Here is a 20060-nt window from a genome sequence, read left to right on the forward strand (position 1 = left end):
AATGAGCCGCAATTATGTGTATTCTCACAGGTTCCTTGTTGTCAGGAGGAGCGTTCGTAAAGGCAAATGCCTTTTTTAAGAGAATGGAATTTGGACCTTGCAATGATCCATAGAGAAGGACGGGTCTAGTATTGACTTCTGCACAAGCCCTGATCATTAAATATCTCTGATTTTGAAGTTTGATTAACACATTTGCCACTGGGGGACAAGGGGGACTGAATTGGATGCAACACCTGCTGCTTACACTTAGCCCATCTGTCCTACTGGTAATTCTGGCAGTAGCTCAGCAATTTTAACTCTGTTCATAATCACAATCTGTTTCTGAACCGCAGTGCAAGGGTTATCAGGGGCAGACCTTGTCGACTGTATTTCATTGTTCAGTGGTGCGCCAGTACCCATTGCTTCATGGGAATCTCCAATCCCCCAATCTCCTTGATCGTTGATAGTGTGTCATTTCCTCATGGGCACTTGATGCTTTGCGGGATACCCCAACCCGACTGATTGTCAATCCAGTGTCTTAGCTTCGCAGGGGACTCATTTACCAGATTGAGATTTATAAAGGTAAATTGCTCGATTTATATTTAAATGTTATGCACAGAGTTAAAAGCTTATTTTTCTAAGTTCAATTTATTCACCTGCAGTATTGTATGTACTGTAGTTCAATTTGTGGATCAAAAATTAGGAATTTGACTTCTTCATCTTCAAATGTGATATTACTTTTGTAGTAGGTGCGAACATAAATCAAACATTTTCAATAGGTGCAGGGCAGAGAAAAAGTTCGGAAGCACCCGCCTAAAACATATACTACTGTAGAAAGATACTGCCAGGTACATGGCCTGTTTTACTGGTCTGCAGTCCTTTCTTGACTACTGAGCTGAGCTTCTAAATGTAGTGAAAATTAACAAGCATTATTATCTTGAGGATAATTATATTCTAACTGAATATTTCAGGGAAAAATAAAACAAAACATCAACGTACTGTTCACTTTCCTGAGAAGAAAGCACAAGCAACACCTGATAACTGTCAAATCTAACTGATAGACCGAAAAATAATAAATGTAGGGAGTTAACAAAGTAAATGGTCTGGAGCCAACGCCTTTGGAGTGACATGTTAACGACATCAAGCATTAAAGATGCAGTGCAGGAGTGATTTCTGTTTTAAAAGATACTGAATCATTCTTTCCAGTACAGCACCATCAGCCATACAGATGGTCAACTCTGTACTCTGCATTAAGAGACTTGGTTGGGCTTTGTGGAAAAGCTTTTATCACAGCTGTTTCTATCTGTTGGTTTGGAAGAGAGGTACCCTTATGAATACATGACTCTAATCTCTTGCTACATGGATAGTCCAGATATTTGTCCTGCTCTCATATATACTATACAGTAGCATTGACCCTGCTGTATCTAATCTTCTTCTTTTGTCTGCTCCCGTTAGGGGTTGTCAAAGCAGATCATCTCTTTCCATAACTTCCTGTCCTCTTGGTCTGTCACACCCATCACCTGCATGTCTTCTCTCACCACATCTATAAACCTTCTCTTAGGCCTTCCTCTTTTCCTCTTGCCTGCCAGCTCTGTCCTTAGCATCCTTCTCCCAATATACCCAGCATCTCTCAGAAAATGTGGGCTCACACTGTGATGTATCAGAGTATGGGTGATGATCCAGCAAGACAGAGTGACATAGAATGAGCAGCATCCATCTCTTTCATCCTTAAATAAATACTTTTCTTTTCTTTTCCACATCACTTTAGTAGTACCACCTGGCTTAAAAGCTCCTCTTCTTAGAAAATCACTTTCATAGCATTATGATCATAAAAGTTTAAAGATTTCACATGAGGGCAGCACCGTGGCGCAGTGGGTAGCGCTGTTGCCTCGCTGTTAGGAGACCCGGGTTCGCTTCCTGGGTCCTCCGTGCGTGGTTTGCATGTTCTCCCCGTGTCTGCGTGGGTTTCCTCCCACAGTCCAAAGACATGCAGGTTAGGTGCATTGGCGATTCTAAATTGTCCCTAGTGTGTGCTTGGTGTGTGTGTGTGTGCCCTGCGGTGGGCTGGCGCCCTGCCTGGGGTTTATTTCCTGCCTTGAGCCCTGTGTTGGCTGGGATTAGCTCTAGCAGTTAGGACCCTGTAGTTAGGATATAGTGGGTTGGATAATGGATGGATGGATGGATTTCACATGACAGCACTGAAAATGCAGGACGCCCCTTGTCAGAGTTAACTCTACATTTGTATCATACTTGTATATTTCACCAATTATGGAATAGCTTGACCCCCGTGTTGTTTTTTTTAAGAACTGGTGTAGCACTGAGAACTGAGAAATATTTTGATTACTGTATATGATTCATACATTAGCTGTGTTTACATGTGACTTGTGTTTCCTGTTTATGATGTGTACTGATATTTCAGGAAGAAAACATTTAACAATATTTTAGCCAAAAATGCATGTGCTTTACAAGCTGTGTGCAAATGACTGGATAACTGACATGTGGATTATGCGACACGAGTAATGTAAGATATATTTCTTTCCATGGTTGTTTTTCACGTTGTTTGCCATTGTACAGCATTGGCCACCATTGGGTTCTATTATATCATAAACTTTTTTTTAATCTTTTTTTTTTCTGTGAAAACATGTGACTGAATTTTTTTTCTCAGTCATCACCACAAAACACATGGGGTAAGTGACAAATAAAAAAAATATATAATTTTTGGGTGGAGTACTCCTTTAAACAACAGCAGCTCCAGGTCTTATACAGTGAAATTAGAGCAACTTTGTAATTAAAGAAGTGGTTTTAAGAATTTCCCGACAATTCCATGAGCATCTATCTCAATACAACAGATTTTCAATCCACATCTTATTCGTAGCTTTTTATTTGCCTAGACAGTGACTTGGTAGTTTTGTAGGTTAGATATAATAAAGTAAATCTGCAAAGCAATTGTGTGTAAATCCTATGTGAGATGGTAAATGAGCATCAACCCATCCCAAACATCCAGCTTCTCCCCATTCAGCGGTCTGCAGTGAGAACAGCCTCTAATGTGCTAGAAGAAACAGAACAAGAGCATGCAAACGTGACCAGGCCAAGTTGTTTAACTCCAAAGTATAACATGGGTGCATTACTAAAATTTGTATTATAATTTGTATGTTTTCTGTATTCATTTATATATTTTTCATAATATTGTTAATTTCTTCTCTTAAAGCTTTAAAGTATTTAATGATCTAAGGCAATGTGTAAAATTGAAGAATTTGAAAAAGTGTGAGTAGTGAAGGACGTACTACGCTCTATTACTGAAGGACAGACAGTTAAACATGAATTTGTGAATTATGAAAATTAATATTTGTAGAAAACTAGAGGAGTTTGTAGTATTGAACATTTTAATGATGGCACTGGAATGGGAGATGTGTAATACAGTGGATGGAGTATTTAAAGAGGTCTGAAAATGTGTGCAGAAGTGGAGGAAAGGTGTAGTGTTGAGGAAGGAGTTTAAATATCTCATATTAAATGATTTGTTTGAAAATGTGTGCAAACTTGGGGAGACTGGTGGTGTTGGGGAAAGACCTTAAAATTGTTTCCTTTAAACAGTTAAACTGTTGATGAAAAAAAAGAATTGTGTATTTTTTAATTCAAATCGTTAAGGTGATTTATTTCTCCAGTAACTTGTCATTATTGAAAATAAATTGTTCTAATTTTATATTATTGGATACATTATACTTAAAAATGTTATATAGTGCCTTTCATACCTACTGTATCTATGGACTATATAGTACCTTCAATAATCTATTACATAGCACATTTCATATAGACTATCTATGAATTAACGGTGCCTTTCATATCTTCTCTATCTTAAAGTGCCTTTCAAACCTACATTTTTCCCCATGAAGTCTCCTTTTTAATTTTAGACCGGTTCTTTCATGTATGACGTTGTCCAGAGTTAACCTAGTGCTGTGTTGTGGTTAGTGCTGTTCAAGCACAACTCCAGAGCTGTGGGTTGACATGGTTGTTCACTGTCCACACTCTCCTCGATGCCTGTGTAAATAAGTTCTAATGATACACACTTTAGGTTAGTTAGTGACTCTCATCTAGACCTTTTTAAATTAGTGCCAGTTTGTGTGCAAGTCTTTGATCGACTGGCGTCCCCTCCAGGGTTTACTCCCGCTTTGCACCTGATGCTTCCAGGATGGCCTTTGGTCGACAGAACACTGGACTAGATTAATCATAATTGATGACAAATTGATGACTTTGCTTGCCAACTGGATGTCAGTATCAGAAAGTAAACAAAAATGTAAAAATGTATTTCCCTAAAAAAAAAAAATCAATAACCTATGTTTATTATAGGGATAAATAACACTAAGAAATGGAGAGCAGCCAGGATGCAGTGTGCCTTCCTTTATTTCGCTTTAACATGGCTTACGCTTTCTGTGGCTTATTTTACACAGAACTTGAGTTCAGATGTGCTTTAAAATTACATTGGTAAGCTGAAGGGGCCATTCCCAGCTCTGCTGTTCCCTCAAGGTCTGGGTTGCACCCACCTATCTGAGTAATTTCAGCTGCTGTGGACTTGGCACCACTGTGGCATAGCAGGGAGTGGTAGTAACAAAAAAGTTTTGCCCTTTGGCTACAGAACAATTCTCAAGCTGCGATTTCATTTCATCCTTTCATTTCTTCATCTAACCTGGGATTCCACTGAATGACTAAGAGGATGAGATCATTTGACCCCCAGTAGAAGAGTAATGAGTCCCCAGACCTCATGACTTCACTAAACCTCTGGGATGTAAACAGATATGGAAGAGTTTTAAATGGGATTTGAATAAAGCAGAATGAACCTGAAGCAACTGTGGGGATTACTTTTGAGGGTTCAAAGACAGATGAATGGAAAGTAGATTGATTGTGGACGGGTCTGGATCAAATGCCAGTATGTATGTGTGTTCGTTGTCATGGCCAGCTGTCCTATTCAGGGTTATTCCCTTCTCTGCGCCCAGTGCTGTCAGGATATGCTTTGGTTACCTGTGACCTTTAATGGAATAAATTAAAGTCTGACAATGTATAGATGGAATAAAATCAACATGCAGCCTCTGGTGCAAAACACTACATCACATTAAAAAGAAGCGGTTCAACCCAAAACCAAGGGCGCCCCTGACTATCTCCAAACATCTTTCAGCTGCAGTGGTGGTGTCTTCACTACATATATGGTGACTGTTTGCATCTGCCATGATTATGTCATCCCTAATTTCCTGTCTGGAGCCAAAGCTTGAAAATGAAAAGGAGGTTCACAAAACATCTAAGACATACTGTACTATTGGACTGCCTGTGAAAGATCTTACATATCATGTTAGAGGGTGTATTCAAAAACTAAAGTCCAGGCACCACAAACCTTTAGGCCAGTGTTAATTGACCTTTCTTTTGCTGGACTGGCCATATTTGAACATTAGATACCAAACATCTAGTGTAGGATGGGGTGGAATGGGGGAACCACAGAACAGGAGGGCAGAAGTGGTGCTTCAATGACATCCTGTAATTCAACATCCTTGCATTGCTCCATGAAAGACTTTTCCTCTGGATCATGCTAAAATGGATGAAGAGTCTCATCTTCAGAACTGCAAAGAAGTCCGTGGAAGATTACCAGGTCACTGATCATAATAATGATGATGATGACGAGGACAAACAGTGATACACTTTTCTTACAAGGGCAGCTATGTCCTTAGAGCCATGGTCACATGTATAGTAATCAAGTGACCAAGTTAGAACATGTCATTTGTAAGTTTCATTTTCATCAACCTAGTCTAAAAATGCTGCTGCTTTTTTGTTATTTGATGCAAGTGAAACAAGCAAACCCACAGTCCTAAAATAAAGGGCCAATAAAAATTAAGTTAGAGGCGCTTTTGATATTATGTTTTTATATTTTAGTTCCTCTAGAACTCATAATGTATTTTGTTACTTCTTGGTGGTTATAACCTAGTGTCTTGATCACTTTGCCATAAACGCACAACCAAAGGCCATGGCTACCAGACAGAACTTTATTTGTCCCCAAGGAGAAATTTGGCTTTTTACAGAGGATCTTGTATATTTTTAATTCAAATTGTTAAGGTGATTTTTTTCTCCTATAACTTGTGATTATTGAATACAAATTGTTCTAATTTCGTTATTATTTTATATTTATACAAAATACTTAAATACTGTATGTTATATAGAACCTTTCACACCTACTGTATCTATGGATTATACGGAACCTTCAATAATCCTGTCATATAGCAATTTTCACATAGACTGTCTATGAATTATATGGTGCCTTTCAAACCCATAGTTTTCCCCATGAAGTAGCCTTTTTAATTTTAGACCAGTTCTTTCATGTATGACCTTGTGCAGAGTTAAACTAGTGCTGCGTTGTGGTTAGTGTTCCTCAATCACAGCTCCAGAGCTGTGGGTTGACATGGTTGTTCACTGTTCACACTCTCCTTGATACCTGTGTAAGAACCCATGTTCCTCCTTTAAATAAATAAATACATAAATAGATAAGTAAGTAAATAAATATACACACACTTTGGGTTGCCTCTTCGTCAATTTTTTTGAATTTCCAGAACGTTAACAGGTTATACTTTGATTAAGACCAATATTGGGACTGTAGTCACAGTAGTTCGTGTGTATTCAGATGGACAGATGTAACATTTTATATACAGTACATACATGACTAAGACCTATTTAACAAAATACAAAGCTTGACAAGCCTTTATCACTCAGTACATCTATTTTACTTAACACCTTTCATAGTAAAAATTAAGAAATCTTAAAACTTATAAAACTTAACACCATACACAATAGTAAATTACAGTAATATAGGTCTTAAAATCGTGTACATTAAAGTATTTCATAAGAAATCGAAAAAACTATTTAGCACTAATGTAACAGAAGATTCACATTCACTTGAGGCACTGCAGAGAGTAAAGCTGCATTTGGGGTGGATTTCAATTGTGGGTTGTTTTAAATCCTTAATTGCCTCCACCAGTCTCTTGAACTGAACTTGCCCCATGTCGTCTTTGATGTAACAAATTTACTATTACAACGAATTTCCGTCTCAGCCTGACTCTGTCCATGTGGACAAGAGGACCAGTTATTCGACATGATGCATCATACTTAAATTATTTACCTTTGAAACAAACTCATTTTAATGTGTCCTTATGTATTACATTTTAAGGGTTTTTTATTTGAAAGCGACTGCCGAAAACCTAAAATAACCATCTCGTTGTGTATATGCTTATTATACTCGTTTTAATCAATATTAATTTTAAATACTGTGTGCTATTATAGCTTTTCTAAACGTAATATTATACAGGAAAACAAACAGACCAATCCAGATACATCACTGGCGGATGCATCACGTTTCTCCACTAAACACATCAGCCATGACAATGTACAAACGACTCTGGCACGTTGTATTTATAGGACGAAGGTTATTATAGCAATGAGGCGGGTTCCCTGATATTTCCGCCACTCTCTCATTGGAGGAAATAGTCTGCCAATCGCGAAGCAAACGGGAGGGGAAAGAGGCTGGATTTCTCGCATTATTCAAAATCGTCCATTACACCGGCTGGTGCTCACTCACGTCATAACGAACCACCTTGCCCGCCCCGTGACGTTTTTCAGTCGCTTTCAAGCGCTTCCGCCTTTCGTCGTCACCGACATTTTAAGACCTGGAAACCGCGCCTCGTTGATCCGCCATTTCGGCTCTATCAGCCTGTCACAATACCTGTTCTTTAACATATTTGAGCCAATATGTCGCTGGCCTTATTTGAGTAGTACGTTTAAATATTTTAGAAGTAGAGGACAGAATAGATTTACCTTGCAGTTTTTTGCACAATTCGTCAATTAAAAAGAAAAGTGTAAAACGTAGCATGCAGTTACTTCCCATTTGCTCCAATTGAGAGGAGAGCATGGTTGTTAGTTTCTGCTCTATTACAGCTTTCATACCTGCTACCTGGACTGAATGGTCATTACTATTAGTATGAGATAAACGAGCAAAAACAGTTCACATGAATGTGAATAGGAAACGAAAGTACCATTCTGGCGAGAGGTTGCTATTGCGCATGCCCCGCCCAATCGCCTGCGTGTGTGCGTGTCTGCGTGAGCCTCAGCCGCAGAAACAGCGGGAGGAGGAGGAGGAGGAAGTGGCGGCGAAGTTAGGTCCGCGCCTTTTCCGGCTGAGCGCAAGCAGAGAGAGCCGAGTTGTTCGAGCCGAGTCGCGGAGCGGGGCGAGACAGAGTGTGCGCGCCAGAGAGGAACAGAAAAGAGCGGCGCGAGTGAGGGTTCGGCGGGACGGGCTAAGAGCGGAGGGGCCGCTACTACAGTAACAGGTAAAATACGCCAGCGGCGCTGAAAGAGGACCAACCGTTCATGCTTTATTTTTTTTCTGGGCGGGGAGTGTCTTTCATATCTGAAAAGGTGGGACATTTTACTTTAACTTCTAGCAATTCTAACACCACGTTATCCCTTCTTCCTTTCTTTCCCAATTTGATCGTTTCTAGGGAGAAGCAGTGCTAGAAGAGGAAGCGTGTCGGAAGAATTGGTGACCTTTGGAGTGGGTCCGGCCGCAGTTTGGCTCTGAATATACGGCACGAGAAGTCCGGGTGACCGGCAGGGGGACTTTATTTTTTGTTGTCATTTGAAAGGAATTTTTTTTTGTCCTTTGCTTCCCGGTAGTGGACGAAAGGAGGGCGTCGGAAGCCTCTACACAGACGCAGCCCTCCGCTAAATTCAGGAAAGTAAGACAAGGCCTTCCTGGCGGCCTGCTCGACAAGCCGGCGTTTTTTCAACCATACTCCGGATATTCTGTGTGACGGAAAGAAAAGGCCTGTAACTGACAGCAAATTCACTCCGTAAACGAAGCAGTGAACAAAAAGGACTTGATCCGAATTCTCGAGTGTCCCGCCGCTCGGAGTTGACATCTCTCTTACTTCCACACCCCTTTGCCTTTCCTCGGAACTGACAACAGAAGTGCAGTTCGAATTTGCCTAGTAAAAGGTATTCACTACCGGACTTCTGTCAAACTTTCTGAAGGAGGGGAAAACTTGCAAGGAATTTTAAGTGAAAGGGAAGACCGGAATGTTGAGTTTTTGGTGGTTCTCGGCGTAACGTTTTGTTTGGTTGACATTTAGTTCCGAAGATGAATAGAAGGTAGAAAAGGCCGAAGTCAGTATATTTTTTGTTTCATTCTGACCTGAAAGTACAAGTTTTTCGTTTTGATATTAGCTTGTGGCCTTGAATGAATTCTGAAAGTTTTCCCAAATAAATCCATCTTGGAGATATACTATTGCAATTTAGAACACTGGGCAGCTGATATTGAATACCCGTTTCCTAAGTGTTTGGGAATATTTATGCAAAGTTTACAAAATGGGGAAGATGCTATCCAAGATATTTGGCAACAAAGAGATGAGGATATTAATGCTCGGACTTGATGCAGCCGGGAAGACAACGATCCTCTATAAGCTGAAACTGGGCCAGTCCGTCACCACCATTCCCACTGTGGGATTCAACGTGGAGACTGTCACCTATAAGAATGTCAAGTTTAATGTGTGGGACGTTGGTGGCCAGGACAAGATCAGGCCGCTGTGGCGGCACTACTACACGGGGACGCAAGGGTTAATCTTTGTGGTGGACTGTGCCGATAGAGATCGCATCGACGAAGCCAGACAAGAGCTGCACCGCATCATCAATGACCGGGAGATGAGGGACGCCATCATCTTGATTTTTGCCAATAAGCAAGACCTTCCCGATGCAATGAAGCCGCATGAGATACAAGAGAAATTGGGATTGACCCGCATTCGCGATAGAAATTGGTATGTGCAGCCTTCCTGTGCGACAACGGGGGATGGACTATATGAAGGACTCACATGGCTCACTTCAAACTACAAGTCTTAATAGTTGAAGAAGGACTGATTTAGAACAAGCAAAAAAGCAATTATCACCTAATTATATTGTGACTTCTCAGAAGAATATATAATAAAGAGAAGTATGATTATATTTTTTCTTTGGATAATGACCCCATAACTAATCATTTTTTTAAGAAAAGGAATCTTTGGCTTATTTAGTTTGGCTTTGCTCTAGTATGCCTTCAGTTGTCTAAGATAATATTCTCCAGGGGATTATTTAACTAAAAAGGTGATTGCTGTACACTCTTAATTCCCCGATGATTGTGTAGTTTTGTTTCACAATTACAAAAGGGGGTGGGGGGGAGGGGGTTCAATCATTTCCCTTCTTAGTTCCTGGCATTTTCTTTTTATAAACTGCTTTAATGTAGATTGCTTATTTTACCAAATATAAGGCCAATGGAGGTGGAGTTTTACAATTAGTAAAGTTTAAATGACATTGATTTGAAACACCTGAAAAAGGGATGTCTCTAAATCGTTTTTGAAATGGTTCTTTAAAGTTACTCCAACTCATTTTAAATGTGCAGAGACACATCTTCTGTTAACTTTTTTTTAACATTCTGTTACAGCTTTGTGAAAGTATTCATGTATATAATGTACTGTTTACAGAGTACAAATATACTACCAATTGCTTGAACAGACCCACTTTTTTCATTGTTTTAATGGTCATGTTGGGGTGGGATGTCAGTTTATAAGTGGAATGAGAAGTGACACTGGTGTATCTTCTCCATACTAACTTGTTCTACCTGTCTGTTGTGCATTTCCTGATCTTTTACAACCATCATCAAAATCTTTTATTAAAAACCTATTAAACGTGGCTCATGACCTGCAAGTAAGACCACATTTTAATGTTGCTTATTGGATAAGTTTGTTTTTAAAAGTTAGAGATGCATGGGACATTTAAGAGTTCTAATTTAAAAAAAAAAAAGTTTTTAACTAACAGTGCCATATTTTTAAATTTTATTTCTATTGAAGTTTGGCTGTATTAAGAAATTAGGTCTTTTGTATATAATTTAGTCTTGTCATCAACTTTGCTAAATCTTTTAATAAAATGTACAGGAAAAATGTTATTTAAATTTACTCCCCCATTTCCTTTAAGTAAGTCAGTTTTTTTGGGCCTTTGTGCTGCTGTGCAGCTTGCCCTTTGTAAAAACTAAGGAGTTTCTCAGTTTTTTTTATATTGTGATAAATAAATCTTGGTATTACTGAATGCATATTGTTTCCATGATTGGAAAAGCTAAACGTGTGTAACTCTTAAGGCTTGCAAAAATACAGTAGATGTATATATTGTGTTTGATTCTCCCCAAGATAAAACCTTAAATCAGCTGCAGGAAGTGCCATTCTATGTTGACTAAACATTTTAACCTTTTATTACAGGTTACAGATTGTGATATGTTTTGGATCAAAATGTTTTGGATGGTGGTAGCGCATTAGTATTGCATCGCATGTCTTAATTTTAGTGTAATTCCTGCGTATGATTGAAAAACTTTACTAGTTTTAGTAATCACTTTTATTACTCAAGTTACATGTGTTATCAATTTTCAATACGAAATTCGACAGATGTGATAAAATTAATAAAGTCGGTATGCACGAGTGTATTCAGTCACTAATACTTATTGCTATTCCTGTTTTTTAAATAGCTTTTATCCAAATAGTAATATTTAATGAGTTTGACTTTTGCACGGCATGCCTATGGTTGTTTATCCAAAATATTTTTACTTTTATAAGAAAAAATTGCATTTGGGCTATGTGCTCCAAACATGAATATGAAATTGATTGAATGAATGCCGTCTGGTAATTTCAGGCTATTCATGTTTGGTTTTTTGAATGCCTTAGTAAAGGTGAACCCCTACTGTAGACTTGCGTAAGATACACATGTAAGATGCAATGTAAGTCTATTTTCACTGAATGAATGAATGCAGTCTGGTAATTTCAGGCTATTCATGTTTGGTTTTTTGAATGCCTTAGTAAAGGTGAACCCCTACTGTAGACTTGCGTAAGATACACATGTAAGATGCAATGTAAGTCTATTTTCACTGAAGCACTTCAAGACTGAGTTGAAGATGTATGTGTATAGAACTGGCACTAAATTGCCCCTTTGTGATTGTGCACATAAGTGAGGCTTGTGATACATTGGAATGTAGTCTGGGGTGGCTTTTGATCATCCACCAATGCCTGTGGGATATACCCCATCCACCATGATCATGAATTTGATTCATACTTAATTATGCCCTTCATACTTTATTAATAATTATGTAAATCGTTAAATCATGACCACTTGCTTTTTTGATTTTTGGGATTTTATGTTTCTGGATAATAGTGAGTTGTGTAATTTAATGAAGGCATGAATGCCAGTGCTAAACATATGTTATAACTAGTGATCCCTAAGGTTGTGGCACGTTATCACAGACATAAGTTGCTCATCCGTTAAATGAGCCAACTAAAAATAAAGAAGGCATATTTGTTTTGTATTTAATTTACAACAGTGAGGAATCTTGCATGTAAAATGTAGATGACCTTTCCTTTATGACAATTTTGATAACCCTGTGTCAGGCAAAGGACATCGGCCTGGCCAGCAGTTATTCTGACAGGTGGTGAATTGTTTATGTATACTCTTTGGAGAGGTGTTTTTCTGAACAACCATTGCTTTAATTACATTAATGAAGCTCATGCTTTGCTGAATTACAACACACTTAACCTGTTTAAAATATCTACCTCTGTGCTCATTTGATGAGAGATAACAATTTATGTAATTTTAGGAATGTAGGTTTAAGAAAATGTGTTTTTCACTTAAACTTATTTCATATCTTCCATAGGTTTTACTGTCCATTGTGGTGGTTAAATCTTGCTTTTTTGCTTAATATAGCCCCAAAAGATGTGAATTGGACTTGAAAAATCAATACTTTACATCCTGTGGTTCTAATGTGTAGTTCACACTACCTGAGAGTTTGAAGAAATCTGCATTTTGCATATCAGCTTAAGATGACAAAATGTTGCAGACAAAAACTGACTGTTTAAAGTTTGTTGTACAATTTCAGTGCCTTTTTTAAACGTTATAAAGTGAGAGGAAATGCTGCTACTTTATTTTAGATGTTTTCCCTGCAAAGTGAAGTTGTATTGTGCTTCTTGTTGGGATATCTTTAAAATGTAACAATTTCTGATTTTGCCTGGTAATGTTTTTGTGCTTTGTGATCTGGGGTTTCAATGTTATTTTCTCTTTATGTACAGTTTTTCAGTAATTGTCCTAAGCTCTCTTCATATACATTGATGTGTGTTACCAACACATTTTTTCCCATACTATACATGCTATGCAGTTCCACACAAAAGGAAGTTATGAATTATACTTAACATCCACAGTGAATGGTAATCTGTGTGCAAGTATTTCAGCATTGAAGTACAGTGTTAATGGTTACAAGTCAGTATTTTTTTAGGTTGCACCAATGCAGTTAATTGGTTCATTATGGAGAGCATCTGGTAAAAAGTGACCATTTTAGGAAAATGTTGTTGTGAACAATTTAATTATATTTAAGCTATATGATGCTTCAAGTACAGCAGTTTACTGTGTGTCAACATTTGTGATGCTTGCATTTGCAGCATTACCACTTTTCACTTTAATTAAATATTGTTTATTCTTGACTCTTAACCCACCTTACAAATTGAGAATTGAAGATGCACAAGTTGAATGAGTTCTGTTAAACTTACAATTATTGACAATGTGGGAAAGATTAGAGTTATCTGATTTGTGAAATCTGCCTTTATCATCTTTCCAGGCACAAATAGTTTTCCCTGATAGGTTAGTGTCATGTTCTTCATCTTACAAACTTAGGTTTTAATAGTTTAAATTGAGGTAGCTCTGGGCATTATATAAATTTAAAAATTGAGAGTTTTGCTGCCAAAGTTCCTTTTATTCCCCATAACGTTTAAGCATTCTTTGAACTCAATATGATTTGCCATGAAATATGTCATCTGTATTTGTGGCAGTTTTTCATTTCTTTATCTGTAATGTGCTCTGTTTATGTGGCAAATGCTGTATTCACTTTGATTAACATTAAGTAGGTAAAGATATATCATTACATAGGTAATATCACTTCAGTTTCTCTTTTATAATTGTTTTAATAAAGAAATACACATTTCCAAAAAAATGTTTTAAAGTGTGCAAAAGAAAAACTAGTGATTGAAAACTTGATTCTGAAAATACCTGCCTTGGGTTTTGTTTACTCAAAATATTGCTCAACAATTACAAAATATCCTGCTTACTAACCAACATGTAAAACTAAAGATTTTTTTAAACTAATACTGCTTTCAGTATACTGTATACTGTTTAAAAAAACAATGCATTTGTATTAATCCTTCATTTAACAGATCTTTGCTGAAGTCATTATTTTGAAAATGTACATTTCACTCAAACTAACTTTTCAATAGTTATTTTTTTAAGTTGTAGCACTGTTCTGATATTAATAAACAGATGATAACATTCTCAAATATTTCTGGGTTTGAGGTACCTATGAAGTGTAGTGGAGAGGAGTTAGAAGCAATAAATGTAGCACAATCAATTTTGACAGGCATTTTTCTTAATAGTATATGGTTGTGTGGAGTGGGTCACTGTGTAAATGAGTGATATCCAATTTACTGTGTATTTATTTTTTAAATCATTTTAAGTATATACAGTTCCCAGATCACCATTTTATGTCTTTCTAATATAGTTAAGGGACCCAGTTGACAATGAAAGGATGAGTTGTTAGAGAAAACAAGCTGAACATTGAATGTCATTTTTTGCACAAATTCATAATCTCTTATTGAGATTGTTTCAAAATGTACTGTCATTTTAATCTTCAGAAGTGCATCACATATTAAACTTGAGGCTCTTGGGGGTAGTTTCCTAGTAGAGGGACAAATTAATGTTTTGTAAGATCAGTGTCTATAATGTCAGCCTGAAATTGGTAACATATTTTCTTACTTTATGTATGGTATAATGAGGAGTGCAGGTATAGTTTTTCTCTAAGGATGGTTTGAGTGGATTTTAAATGGTTTCTTGCCTGGTCCATTTACATACTGTGGAAAAATGTTGCTCCTTTCTTGGTTAATGGCACATAAATGGTGGTTTATGATTGACATTGGAGGAGTGTATGATGGCATGATGACTTTTTTGTAATTATAAGTCCATACAGAAATATGGACTTGCAATCTTGGCTTCTACTTAATGGAAATGCTACCTTAGAGTGTTGTTTTTATATTTTTAATACACTACTTACAAACACTTGTAATTTTGTAGGGTTTCAGTAGTGTAGATGTATGGAAAAACACTGTTTTTTTTTGTTTGAAGTTTAGTACAGTTTTGTTTAATTTTCAACAGTAAGATTTAAATTCATGTTGAATTTAGCAGTCTTAGGCTCTAGCTTTTTTTTAGAATTTTACTAACCTTGAATGAAGAGAAATTTTGGTTAAGTGTGATGTGTTCTAGAACTTGCAGCTTTGAAGCATCAGACAAGGACAAAATGTCTAGTGAAAGTGTACAGTTGTACACAATTTGAGTAAAGGTTTTAAGACCTTTTCCTTTTATGCACCTTGCTTATAAAATCGGGGTACTATGCAGTTTCACTTATTAGATCATTTACAAGGGGGCTCTGCCCCCTGCTCGCTTCGCTCGCGTACCCCCGGCGTTGGGTATCCTGAAATACATTAGTCGACCCAAGCAGCACATTATTCCTAACTTCACTCTGCAGTAGTGCCACTCACAATATGGCGGTGACGCCTGTGCCTTCACTCCGCAGTAGTGCCACTCACAATATGGCGCTGATGCCTGCGCCTTCCATACTTTATGGACCCGTGGGGCCCCCGCAGCCTCTTCCTTTTGAATCTGGGCTGCAGCGCAGAGTCCTCTTTTTTTTGTGTGGCTGTTGGTAGTCGTTAGCCATGGGCACGTTGTTGCTTCATTTCTCTTTCACGTCAGTTGAGCTGTTTCGTTTTTGGGCCGTGACTCCTTCGTGCGCGGTGGATACAACTTCGCGTGCGGTTTATGAGATGTGTGCTGTACGCGCCTGCACAGTACGTCTCATGGTCCCATCGCTGTGTACCGGTTTACCATTCTCGGTTAGTAATATGGATACTGTGGGTCAGGACTGGTACTTACTGCCTATATTTTTATTGTTGTTACTCTTACTTTTTAAGAGAAATTTCCTTTGTTAGCTTGTCACTTAGGATGTTTCCCAGGATGTTCTTTAAGTGGTTTTCTTGTTGCATGTATAATTTAACATTTTCATTATTTGTGTGTTTTTAAACATTTAGTCCTTGCCAATAATTTACTCTTGAGTGCGTGCTTTAATAATAATTCCCAAGTAAACACCAGTATACTACTAAAGAATCTAATCCTCTGACTAAAATGTTTTCAAAGATAGTATATTCTGTTTAACTGAACATATACACAAGTAGATTGGGGCAAGTGTTCTTATACCTGTTGCTGAGAGTATGCCCAGGGGGTATGCATGCCTTCAAGACAGACTGAAGGTCATCTTGAATCTAGGTTTTGATGTTTGTCTGAATTAAGGTTTGTTCATTTCAATATACGCAGGAATTCTAAAAAAGCATCTCCTGTTATTTTCTGACATTTTCACGTAAGTATTCAGTAATGATAATGTTTTACTTTATTAAAATGTCATAATTTGTTTTTAGAAATGTATGCATTATTTGGTCTAATCACTCCTGTTATATATCTTGTTCACAAAAAATTGAATTTGAATTTCATTGTCGTTTTGAGTTTTTTATAGTTACTAGCTGAAAGAAATTAATTTGAGGCCATGAAGAACATTTTGCCTTTGACATTTTGTGGTTGAATGTACATATTTAGTTACATATAGTTCTCTCAAGAATCATGGTGAATTACTCAAATATCTCACTGAAAGAAGAGGAACCCAACTTTTTACTGAAGTTTATTTATTCTGAGAAAAAGTAATTTCTCATCAGGAATTATTTTTAACGAAACTTTGTGCCACAGTTATTGGTGCCCCTGCATTTAATGGTTTGTACAACTTTTATTTTGCCAGTAAAACAACAACAAGCGTTCTATAACATCTTAAAAGTTTGGAGAATACAGAGCAAAGAATCTGAGACAATTTCTCTTTACAAAATTTCTCCACTTCATCAAGGGTCCTGAGTCCTCTCTTGTGTACTCTTCTCATCTTAACATCCCTCCAGTGTTCAATGGGGCAGTGAGAGGGCAATGGCAAAAGCTTGATTTTTGTGTTCCTTTAACTATTTTTGTGTTGACTTAGGCAGATTTTTGATCATTGTCCAGTTGAAAGATTCAGCGATAACCACTTTGTTTCTTGGCAGAGGCAGCCAGATATAAATTTAAATCTCCCGTTATTTCATGAAGTCCCTGATAAAAGATACCCTAACAAGGTTCCCAAGGACTTTGGAGGAAAAAGCAGTCCCACAACTTAACAGACCGTCCAACATATTTGACAGTGGGGATCTTTTTGTTTCATATAGCCATTCTTCTTATGCAAAACCCACCCTGAGTGTTTGACTGGAACTGTAGTTTATAGTCAGAAATGAAAATTTAGCTTTTTTGTAATAAACTTTCAGTATCGTTCAGCCAACTCCAGATGCTAACATTTATGTTTAAATGACAACAAAGGCTTTTTTGCGTCTTCCAAATGTGTTGTCATGGAGATAGTGTCTAATGGCAGATTTAGAGACATGGTGACCCCTAATAGGCTACTTTTTCTGTATATCTCCAAAAGTAATCCATCAGGATTTTTTTTTTTACCTCACTTTCCACCCTTCTCAGAGAAAAATGACTTCAATTAATTATTGGATTTCTCTCATTTTATTCAGTGTGAGATTACGGTAATTTACCAAAAGGTGATTTTTTTATAATTGTAGAGAGGACTGTACATATTCTGTAGTTATTTTTTTCAGTTTTTGTTAACTTCTGGTAGAAATATAATTAAAAAGTAAGGCTTATCACATTTTGAATACAATTCATTTAACTTCATACTGATGTTCATTACATATGCTATAGCTAAATTTATATGTAATTCTTGGTAGTTCGATGTAGTTGGCATATGGCGTGCCTATGCTGAATAAGCTATAAACAGTCACACAAAATCATATTTCTTAGAGGACATCTTGCAGTTCTTTAGAGCCACCATTAAATGGCCTGTGTTAACTTCAAAACAACTGCCTTTTGATTTAATTACAGTCCATTACACAGTGCAGAAAGGCTAAAGATGTATTTACAAGTGGCAAGGTCGTTGACAGTTTTTTTTTTGTTGTTTTTTGGTAGTAATTGTAGCTGGCATTTTGCACAGTTTTGCAACCTCAGAGTACTTTGTGAAAAACTGAAAAATACACCTCATTACTCCTCCTGCCCCCTTACGTTTAGACCTTTGGGTAGCCCTGATTAAAAAAAAACAGGCAAATGTATATGAAGACTAAGTCTGAACTGTGTTTTTGTTTACTGGAGAACTTATTTGAACTTTTTAGTTATTTCAATATAGTACTAGGGTGTTGTACCGTATTAGCCATTATGAATGTAGTGAGAAGTCAAGAAAAATGACACCTTTTATTGGCTAACTAAAAAGATTATAATATTCAAGCTTTCGATGCAACTCAGGCCCCCTTCTTCAGGCAAGATCTAATCAATTATGATTATTTCAGTTTAATTATATGGTATTGAATAATAGATTTCTTGTATTCTGTTTGGTTTTGTATCACAGAGTCTCTTCGCCTGGCTAGTGGGAGTTTAGCTAGCTTTTCGCAGTTGTTTATAAAAACTTAACCTCTACATGACTTTCCACTCATTTTATGATGAATGGCTAAAATGTCCAAGTGCTCATATCATTTGAAGTTAGAGAAGGAAAATCAAAAGTTATAATGTATGTGTATAAAGCTGAAAGCTTTACCAAAAGTTTCCCAGAGTAGTCTGACATATTTGCATTACATTTCAGGTTGATGCTTGAAGTATGGGTCATAAACCTCCAGAAGGATGCTCCAAATTTAACATAGTAAATTTTGTATATGCCTAACCATGTCCACTCTTTACAATTGAAGCAGTGATATGAGAAGGGTTTTTTTTGTTTTGTTTCTTACTAATTTTGGACTTTGCAGCCTGCAGTGATTTGTTACTCAGACAACCTGGAAGTCAGCATTTTCTGGTATTCTGATTTATGTTCCTTTTTCGTGTTTCCTAGGGGACTGGGATTCACTACATTGTGCTGAGTTATCATACTCTACTAGTTTATTATACATTGTCTAGTTACCAGTTATTGAATGAAATATACTTTTTACTAAACACTGTCCCATTAAGCTTCTGCACTTGTTTTTGCACATCATTCATTTTTAGCCTTTATTCACTTTCCTGGCCAAGTCTATTACAGCTGTGTGGAATGCAGTTCTCTGGGTAAGATTGCCAGTTCCTGTAGTCTCCTGTAAATGTCATTGTCCAGTTCTCCTAGTCGGCCATACTACCATTGTATTTTGCCCATAGACTTACTAAACACTGCTTATTTAGTTGGGTCATTACAAATTATATTGTATGACTAAAATAAACTTTTGAGGCCTCCCCAAATGTGGGAAATAAATGACAGTATATTGACGTAGATTTAGAAAGTGTTTCAAGATCTTTTTGCTCCAACCACTATTGCTTCTAGCAGGTAACCTGGTAGATAATTTAATAACACAAAGTTGGCCTGGTATATATTATAGTATACTTTGGTATGACACTTATCTGTGTTAATTCATGACTTTTGCACCAGGTTTTCTGTGGCAATAATGAAGTTGAAGAAAAATAATTTTACAAAACCTGCTATTGATTGCAAATAGTTTCAAAATTACTTTTTATTCACAGAAACCAAATTACAGGGAATTGGTTGCTAATAAATGTTATCTTCTGTGAAGGCCATTTAACTGGCAGAGAGTGAGAGGAGTATATGAAGGGATTTCTATATATAAAATGTAGTGGCCTTGTGAGCTTGGATACAGCTACCAAGACAGAGGTTAATACAATAACTGACTTCATTTAGCAGAGATTCATGTGCAGTCTGCAAGCCCATAATATGCATTATGAAATGGTTTTGCTAAATAAGCAAATAAAAAGTAAGAGGTCTGTTTGCTTTGTCATTCCTCATTTTAGTTCAAATTTATAGGAATAGA

The 20060-nt window shown here is 37.1% G+C and overlaps 1 protein-coding gene across 1 annotated transcript; it reads left to right on the plus strand.

Moving 5' to 3' along the window:
* Positions 1-8105: 8105 nt before the first annotated feature.
* On the plus strand, positions 8106-10547 carry arf6a (ADP-ribosylation factor 6a). The gene is made up of 2 exons (XM_028821177.2): positions 8106-8333; positions 8505-10547. The coding sequence occupies exon 2, from the start codon at positions 9370-9372 to the stop codon at positions 9895-9897; it is 528 nt and encodes a 175-aa protein (XP_028677010.1). The 5' UTR covers positions 8106-8333; positions 8505-9369; the 3' UTR covers positions 9898-10547.
* Positions 10548-20060: the final 9513 nt, after the last annotated feature.

The sequence above is a fragment of the Erpetoichthys calabaricus genome, chromosome 16, assembly GCF_900747795.2.
Source record: "Erpetoichthys calabaricus chromosome 16, fErpCal1.3, whole genome shotgun sequence".
Lineage (NCBI taxonomy): Eukaryota > Metazoa > Chordata > Cladistia > Polypteriformes > Polypteridae > Erpetoichthys > Erpetoichthys calabaricus.